Genomic DNA, 10,111 nt, shown 5'->3' on the forward strand with positions numbered 1-10,111 from the left:
CTATAGAATTTTAAAGAAAGATGACCTAAATATGGTGTCAATAGGTGCTCTGTAAGAGTTTCGAAAAGCAATGGTTGTAAAATCTCTAAGACTTAATAATGGTGTCAATAGACACCTTACATCAGTTACAAAAAGCAATTGACACCTTGTCCTCTATAAGAGTTCTAGAAAGATCGAAGCAACAACTATAAAGAGTCAAGCGACTAAAATGCTTTGACAATGATGAGTAGACTTTGTAGAGTAAAAGAATAAGAGGATTGCAAGTAACCATTAGGAAAAAAGGGAGCTCATTTTGGGGACCTGAGAGAAATTCACAATTTCGTCATTTTTCTTTCCTCTAAAACAATAAAGTATGACATAAATCCACTGATGTATGGTGTAGAAGTTGGTATTTCTGACATCATCGACGCATTCAAAGCGGGCCAAAACCCTCGAAAAGGTTTTTGAGGCACCAAAAATGGACCCTTGGAGGCTCGGAAAAGGCCAAAAAGGCCTAACCAACCTGTCAAATCACTTTCATTTGTATGGGTTGCTTTCTAGGCCTTTTTGGCCTTTTTCGAGCCCTTGGGGGCTCGTTTTTGGCAGTTCAAAAGCCTATTCGAGGGTTTTGGCCCGCTCCGAATGGGTCGATGATGTCAAAAATACCAAATTCTGCATCATACGTTAGATATAATAAAGTAGCTCAAGTATCCTCATTGAATGCAAACTCGACTGCATTTCTTTTCTTTTCCTTTTTCTAAAATTTTCAACGTTACGTTGGCCCTCCTTCAATTGGTGGAGGATATTTTCTTTCTTGGCTAAAAGTCCCCAAAATGAGCTCCCTTTTTTTCTAATGCTCTAAGGAGATGATAGTGCTTCTATAAAATGAGGAGACAAGAATGCTCTACATAGCATCATGGTACTTAAGGTTGTCAAGTGAAAGATTTGGAGCAAAGTGCTTAAGAAATTCACATTCCAAAGGATCATCATCATCAAACATTGAATACAATCATATATTTTCAGTTAGAACATAATTAGTTCCCAAGGAGTGTCATGGTGCATCGAATATAATTATATCTCTAGGAAACATTGAGTGACAATGCACACAATATAATTGTAGCTCTAAAACTATGAGTATCAATCATTATTAAAGCATGCACAAATATAATTGTTTTAAAATTAAATTTATTGCATAGAATATAACTGTATTTACATTGAATTTTCTTTTCAAAAAAATATAGTGCATGAAATATGATTGTATTTACACATAATTTATTTTTCTTGTAAGAAAATTTGGCCATTTTAGACTAAGGCAATGCAATTGTGGAAGAGTAGATTTGCTGTACAAAATTCTAGCTAATGGTTTAGTTCTAGTACTTCTATTACTCAAACTAGATAACAAAAATTCACCAATTGAAGTACCTTGTGCTATGATCAACTTATCCCTATTTAAAACATGTATGTTGTCCCTCGTTTTGACACCTTGCATGAGTTGCATATATTATCGATAAACGTAATTGCTCATCTTGATAGGTAGGTAGCAACTTTCGATTGCGAAATACTGTGGGGTGATACATCTTACATTGGGATAAGCAACAAGCAATCACTTGTAATCTTGCTGTTGAGAATACAAAGAAGTCCTTTTCATAGTTGGCTGGGATGAGAATGAGTGCCTTTCCCAACATCCTTGAAAGCCTTATCTTGGAATTCTCTCCACTTAAACTTCTTATCCTTTTGGTGCAAAGAGTTTTCTTTGTATCTCCAAGTAAGACCCCATATGGCTAAAATGTTTCGAGTTGAATGAAGCCTAGATTTATCAAATACCTCTTGAAGTTTACACATATGGTCCAAAGCTCATGTGCCCAATTATAAAACATACATAAAGATCTTCAAATCTTTTGGCAACACTTTGCCAAAAAAGACGTTCATAAACCTTTGATAAGTTCATGGAGCATTCCTAAGGCCAAACATCATGATATGATGCAAAAGCTCCAAACACACACAAATGTCATCTTGAGTTTATTTTCAGAAGCCACAACAATTTGGTTGTAACCCACAAAAGAATGCATAAAACTATGTCTTATAAAATATTTGATCAATGAAAGGCAAGGGTTAGAATTTAGGAATCAGGAATCATTTTGCCCACTCTTTGAGCAATACTTATAACATTAGGACACTCATGACCATAGCACCCCTTCTACTTACATGCTTTGCACACGACTTCAACATTTTGTACATCTGGGTTTCTCCTATTCATAGTGTTATGAGCCTCCTTTGCGATATTGACATCTTCCACCCCTCATCCACATCTAATGAAAGTTAGTGATCATGTCCTTAACTTTGTCCAAAAATTTACAAAATGGAACGATAGATATGATAGTGCACAATGGAATTTACAACTATTAGTGACAAGCTTTTAGCACTAGAGTTGCAAAATAGGGCAATAGGATATGACTGTTGGGCATACTGTACAATGGAGTTTACAACTATGAGCAACATAGGTTTTAGCACTAGAGTTGGTGATCAAGTGGGCTTGATCACCAACTCCCATAGTGAGATTATAGTACCGTTGTTGTGTGATTGCTATTCTAATTGCATTTGCTAGTATTGGGGAATTTCCTCTTCCAATAAACAAATGAACTTGCTTGTTTAATTTTGTAATAAAAGATTTGTGACTATAGCCACTTCAAGTGTATGTTTACCATTACTCGGGGTAGTCAATAGAGCGAGCGAGAAAAAGCGAGCGGGCCCAATGAAGCGAGCGAGTTTTTTTACAATTCCTCCGATGAGAACAAATTTGAAACCGAACTTACTATAGCAATATGTTGTCATAATAAGCATACCAATAATCAGACTTACAATCCACCCTATCTTTCACTTGAAGAACATAAACTAATTACCAAACTCATAACATAGATGACTATTGAAATACCACTTCACCCGCAAAATGCACTAGACCAAAACTTTCCAAATGTATCCATGGTTCACCACAACAATTATCAGTCTATGAACAAAATGGTGTTTTAAACCATGTTCTAATCCCCCTGACATTCATCATCAAGAAAGTAGTTGCGTGCATGTCATTTATCTAATTGCCACTCATCATATCTCTTGTCGGCTGTCATGAATCTTGCCATTTTTTCTGCATAGCATGGCAACAAACTACAACAAAACATACATTTCAAAAGAAAGTAAGTCAAAGTGGAACAATGAAAATAATTTCCAACAAGAAGAAAGTCTTCCCATCCTTATGTGTTATACAAAAGACAATTCGCTACCAACAAAAAGCAAAAAAAATCAATTGCTAGATCAAGGCCTTACAAACACTATCCAAAGCATCAAAATTTGTACTTTCTTGATTCAAAGGCACCCGTAAATGTTCACTATCTACCATATTATAAAGATGCTAAATAACACTTTCAAAATCCTCAATTTTAGCATTCAAAATATATAACAAAAAAACTCAGGGCCAGTAGCATACTACTCATCAAAGGGGTTTGTGACAGGTTCCACTCTCTCTTCTTCCCCCTCTCCATCATGCTCTGACCTGATCCGTTTTTCAGAATGATCTGCCACAAGTGGCTCAACAATGCTAGCCATAATACTGTTGTCTGAATCAAATGAAAAACAAGGCCTGCCAATGGCCTGACAAGCACGCATAAGAGGGGCTGTACCACAACCCATCTCTAGAACCAGCCCTCCAGGAACACAGAGAAGAGACATAATGCAACCTACAAAAAAACTACTCCTCTCTAGTCCACCTCGTGCTAGCTGAGAAGACATCGGCACGATTGTCCTTGCAGAGGGAGGTATGTAATGAGTCCAGACATCTTCACGTGGATCAATCAAAAGCTGTTGGAAAAGTGGAAAGCTCTCCTCCCAAAAAACTATTGGATTCTTCTTTGCTCTACGTATTAGAGCTAATACTGAAGATTGCATCTGGAAACCACATGGAGAAAAACATGTATAGTATATTGACTTCAACTAGCAAGCATTATAGCATGAAAGATGGCAAAGATAGCATGCATAGGACTTATCCTTCCAAACATAGCATGCATAGGACCAATGAGGAGACATTTGTCAAAGACACTTTTATCATGGAATGCAAACATAGAATGCATGGAATGGTAGCTTACCTTAACACTTTTATCATGTTCTCTACAAAATCCATATGGAAACTTGTCATGAATGATCACACGTCTGACAACCTCCAAGCCCTGGACATATGCAAACCGTTCCATCCAACCAATACATTGTCCTACAAGCAATTAATTTTATTTAAAACTAGTAGAATGGAAACAAAAAATGTGAAATGTCAATTGTGGTATTGTGCCTTACCTGGCAAAGGACATATGCATGCCAACCAACCACTATCAGACAAAGAAGCTGATGCAACTGCAAGCCCATGCCGCACATGGTCCTCGAGCAAGACATTCCAAGTAGGAGTGGATCCTCTCTCATCAAGTGGATAGCCAGATAAAAAATCGAGCAATATAAAATCTGAAGCCCACTTCACCTTCTTACCCATCCTCTTGTAGTCCTGATCTTTCGACTAGCCATTGTAATAAAAAACTCATGCAAAATAGCATACTTATCATTTCTTTTAGAGTCAGCAAAGTCTTTGCCCATTGCAATGTAATCTCCAACTGTACAAGCAAACAAAGGTGTGATGCCACGGGCCAAGGAAATGTCAGGTGACTGTGATCGATGGAACACGTATTGCTTCACAAGTCCCGAGATTGATTCTCCATCTATATGCAAAAGCAAATTAATTACAAGTAAAACTAGTGTTAAAGGAACAACTACATATGCAGAACACAACAACACCCTTACCTGCACTCTCTATGTGATCCATTTCATGCCGCATAGGACTAGATGGTCCCTCATCTAGAAAGAGAACAATCATAAACTTATTAATGCAATGTCAAAACAAATTGAAGACAACATCAACAAACAATCATATTGTATCTTCCTTACCTTTTTCTGTAGGATGTTCTTGTTTCTCTTTCTCTTTCTTATCTCTCCTTGAGCTTCCCTCCACTTTGTCCTTACTTGCTTCATTGGCTTTTTGTGAAGCATAAGTATTGTACAAGTCTCTTTCTCGCACCAGTACTTGTCCTTTAGGAAAATCTATCCACCAGGGACAATGTGCTAATTCCCATTGAGAGAGACGGTGCATGCCAGGTGGATACATGCATGCAGCATGACCAATCTCCACCCAACTCTTGCACAAATTTGGAATGTCAGAGATCCTTTTCTCTATTGCCAAGTGGGAGAGATATCTATCAACCAAGAAACACAAAAAAATTGGATGTCCCAAACCATCAAAAGGTCAAAAAATCAAGTGGAACAACCATCAATGATTGTGTAAGTACATGAATCAATAGCACAAAAATAGACAAATGAAAAATGAACCTTCGAATGAATTGACAACATACCTATAAACCACCCTATGGGCAGCCATGTCCAACTCAGATAGTCCATCTCCTTTTTTTCCACCCTTGCTCTCCATCTTTGTTTCCTTTGATCTTAGCACCACAAACATATGTTTTCTCCCCTCCAGTTTTATATCCTCCATGTATTGCTGCAATGTGTAATCCTTAGGGGTATCCAAAGGCATGCCCATTGTTGTGATTACCCTCAAATCTTCAAGCACTTTCAATGACTGTCTCTCCACCTTCTCCAAAAATATCTCTCTACTAATCCACCTAAACAGTAAAAGTTGACGCAATTTTATGATAAAAAAATAAGAGTCATGTTATTGGCAAGAAACAAACAAACACCATGAAAGATGATTTGTATTGGTAGAAGAAACACACCCTCTGTACTCAAGGTCGCCCACAGGCATGAAGTACATGTCTCGCATAGGTTTAGTGGCTTCTAACAAAGAAAGGAAAATATTTTTTTTTTCTAATATCAAATCAGACTTTGCAATGAGTTGGAGCTTCTCCAATGTCACGCAAGAGTCCGCACCATCAAAGCGCAAGGCAAACAACTTTTGCAACCAAGCCTCTCCAAGACCAGGATCTATACAATTCAACACCTATCCAAAGATGACATGTCAGTCACTTAACTTCAAAATAAATGCAACAAAGTATAGAAAATTCAATTCACACCTTTCCCATCCTATCAGCAATTCTCTTTTGAATTATGGTACGCTGCTTTCCTTCTGCCTCTCCCCTTTGATCTAAAGGTAGCTTTGTAGATATTTTGTCCATTGCTTTTTTAAGCTCTGTATTGTACTCAACCTACATACATAAGTTCCAATTAGAGAAAGCAAAGGAGTGATAAAGAAGTAAGCATCAATACAAATGCAACATTCTACCTGGAAGACAAGCCTTGCCAGATAACCTCTTGTCAATGGAAACCATGGCTTCTTCCCTTTACTCTCTTGAGCCCTCCACAATTCTCTATTGATTTGATCTCACTCAAAGACAATGTTTTCATAAACACCATAGAGTCACACTCACAAATGTTGTGTGCATTTATGAGTATGTCCCTTAGACTGGGTTTGATAATGGCATGTTCATTCATGCTAGAAAACAAACAATAAAGTACACAACCCAATCAATAAATGCAAAGTAGCATAAAACACAAATGTGGAGAAGATTCAAAGAGTCCATGTACTTACGAATTCATTCGTTGTAGCCCTGCCAAGAGAGCAATCTCACTAATTTTCCTTGGGTCAATTATTGTGCATACCACTCGTACATGTCTTTTCTTGTTTGTAGGAAAGATTTCCTTGATAACACTCATCCATGCAGTGGTCCTATGATTGCCCTCCCAAACAAATAACATCTTTTGCGACATAAAATGAAAGTCAGTGTTAGACATCACATCTTTCTCAAACTCCTCATCCACCTCTCTCCAGGTGGGAGACCAACTCTTCCTCATATCATCTGTCACAACTATCTCCCCTCCATCACTCTTGCAGACAGATACAATGAAAGACCCTTTCTCCGGGAGATAGCCCTCCACTTGAAATGTACTTTTGAGTGAAGATACATCATCACGAAGTCCTCTCACTCTTGCATAAGGTATCAACCTACACAAGGGAATGCGAGGACACTGGTTTGAATCAAGCATCCTACATTTGCCAATCACATCACCTCCTCCTTCCACCTGAACTTCACTATCATCCAACTCATCCTCCTCCACTCTTGGACCTTCATCTCTTTGAGTTGATGATACTTCAACCTCTAGACCCACCACACTTTCTTGCTCTTCGGTTCCACCTACTGATGATTCAACATTGTGATCTACTTTTGTTCCTCTTGTCACCTTTGTAGAATGTGCCACTTGAACTTTTCTGCCTTTTTTTCCTGTCATCCTGAAAAGACAAAAAACAAGGCATTTTTCCAATCATAGTTCTCAAAACCTTTTCAATAAAAACCAAAACTAAAAACAAGAAACAACATGTAACAACAGATAGAGTATAACCTACGGTAGGTTCAAAGGTCTTCTCAAATCTTTCCATATGCTCAAAAAAACATGAGAGCTTTTTCACATATATATATGATAAAGGGTTTGTTTATGAAAACATATGCAATACATATCACGAGGGCAAAGCCCCAAACAGATAATGAAGTGTGTACACCTCATAAGGAAAAAGCTTCAGACAAATATCTCAAACTGCTGACATATATGAATGCAAAGGTGTGTAAACTCGCACTTATGAATAAATACCCACTTGTGTCCTAAAAGAAAAAGTTTCATCTCCAATGCACATAGTATATCAACTTGCAGTGGTATCTATACACTTAGATATATGGAATTGCAGTGGCAAATATGCACTTCTATGCCTACCCCTTACCCTCATGAAAAGACACCTTGAGAAGCGAAAAAGGACAGCGCGTTAACGTGCTGTCCTTTTTGGCATCTCAAGTTGTCTCTCATGAACGCTTTTCAGCAAGGCTTTTCTACTCAATCCTCCATGTATCAATACTCACAAGAGGTTGCTTCGACTATTTCATCTTTTGTCTCCAAGTATGCTTTGGTATACAGGTCTTATGGTCTTTGGAATGCTATTGGACTCTTGGAGGGATAGGTCACATGGTCTTTTGATCGCTATGCAAGGAGGGGACTATTGGACTGCCCGAGGGACCAAAATAGGCAACGCGTTAACGTGCTGTCTCTTTTGGTCTCTCATGCAATTCTAGAGCATAAATAGGACTGTCTTCGAAATGCTACCTAGATGCCGATGGTCTACAAGGTTTTCTAAAAGTTTTCCTCTTATCTCTACACTTGAACATTGGACTTGCACTCGCTCATTTGTTTTGTGAACTTCTTTCATCCGTTCAAGAGTTGAATATCACTTGAATGCCTCACATGGGAGAGGGTCTTGGACTGCCTGGGGCAACAAAAGAGGCAGCGCGTTAACGCGCTGCCTCTTTTACTGCCCTTCATAGTCCAAGTTCCCCTCCCTTGCATGACTCTGGGTAACTCTAGCAACCACATACATGCCTCGTATATATGGTTTGTAGAATATGGGCACAAATTTTTGACGGCAAGTCCTATAAAATGAAATGATACCTCGGGCTGCTACATAACCAAGTCAACAAAAAACCTGTGAACACCATCGAGTCCTAAGCAACAACCACCGAGCAATGCAAGCAAAATGGAGTAACGAAACAAAATGGAGCAAGCAAAAGTCGTGAAGAGCCCGAGGAGATAAAATCCGATGCCAAAATGCAGACTAATTATACTATACAGAAAGGCGTACATCCCATAGCCTGGGGCAGCAAAAGAGGCAGCGCGTTAACGCGCTGCCTCTTTTGCTGCCCCAGGCTATGGTGTGTATGCCTTCCCACACTTCCCACAGTTCAAATGCTGTGGTGGCAGTTGGACTGCCTGGGGCAGCAAAAGAGGCAGCGCGTCAAATGCTGTGGTGGCAGTTGGACTGCTGGGGCAGCAAAAGAGGCAGCGCGTTAACGCGCTGCCTCTTTTGCTGCCCCAGGCAGTCCAACTGCCACCACATCCAAGAGAGGGCAGGAAGGTACTATGATCATTCGTGAACTCTGAGCGACTATCGTCGTCTACAAGGGGAGGACTCATGTCCAGTTCTATCCCAGCAATGCATCGTCAACACACAACCCTTCTTCTGTATTTCTTTCCAAGCTACCCAACAACAAAACACACATGTAATAAAATTCGCCAAAACATGAGCGCATGAAAGGGAAGGTACTTGGGGCACTCTTGTTGATCTTCGAGTTTTTGAGAAGCATTGCGTCTCTACTTGCAGATTTGGGCATGACCAAAAGTAAACCGACCTCGAGGACTACTACGAAAGACACCGTCCGATTTCAAAGTGGCACGATCAAATTCAGAGATCCACTTAGGAAGAAGGACCTTGGTTTTTCACACTCTGCGATCCCTCTCCAGTTTCAAGAACCTTCCTTTGGGATTTGTCTGCGATGACTGCCTCCTTTCGAGAATTCTGGGGAACATCTGCAATAGCCGGGGGAATATCTCTACAACAGCACAGACTTGTACAACGTAAGCCATGAACGCAACAGAAGCGACGCTTAATTTTGTAAACACTCCAAAATTCACGTACCTTGATAGTGCTGGATGAAAGGAGGGTGGTAGCGATGGTGACGCCGAGGAAGACTGGAAGCGGAGCGATGGATATCGGAGAGGGAGGGCAATCCCTGGGCACGGGAGAGGCGAAGGAGGAGCCTCTCCCGTCAGAGCGTCAAAGACAGCAGAGCGAAGTGGTAGACCAGATGTGAGCTTGTTGGTAGTGCCAATGATAAGATTTTTTAGCATCACTGTGCCTAATCAAGGCATTCATCCAAGCTATATAGTAGTTGGTAGTAGATGACTTCTCAACAAAGTCGAGAACCGAAATCTCACATCAGAGCCTCCAAGCGTAGCTCCCTGCAAAAAAGTATGTATAGACAATCATACAACACGTAGTAAATTCAAGCAAACAATCAAAAGAACGGAGGGAGATAGATAGAGCTTGTAAAAGGTATGGCAACAGGATCTAAGTAGAAGGCTTCGTGCAGAAAAAGAGGAAACTCTTTCCCCCTATTCCTTGAATCAAAAAATCACAATCAAGTTGAAAAACAGCTGAGTCGTGAATAGTATCCCAAGTGGTAGAGAAGGTTCGTTTTGGGAAAAGGAAGCG

The 10,111-nt window shown here is 39.7% G+C and overlaps 1 protein-coding gene across 1 annotated transcript; it reads right to left on the reverse strand.

Moving 5' to 3' along the window:
• Positions 1-586: 586 nt before the first annotated feature.
• On the reverse strand, positions 587-5,265 carry LOC147881268 (uncharacterized). Its single transcript, XM_087402362.1, has 4 exons — positions 4,957-5,265; positions 4,813-4,866; positions 4,605-4,730; positions 587-651 (listed from the first exon to the last, which is right to left on the reverse strand). The coding sequence occupies exons 1-4, from the start codon at positions 5,171-5,173 to the stop codon at positions 587-589; spliced, it is 462 nt and encodes a 153-aa protein (XP_087258488.1). The 5' UTR covers positions 5,174-5,265.
• Positions 5,266-10,111: the final 4,846 nt, after the last annotated feature.

This window comes from Dipteris shenzhenensis, chromosome 31 (assembly GCF_047967505.1).
Source record: "Dipteris shenzhenensis isolate YYH24624 ecotype China chromosome 31, Dip_SZ_1.0, whole genome shotgun sequence".
Classification (NCBI taxonomy): Eukaryota; Viridiplantae; Streptophyta; class Polypodiopsida; order Gleicheniales; family Dipteridaceae; genus Dipteris; species Dipteris shenzhenensis.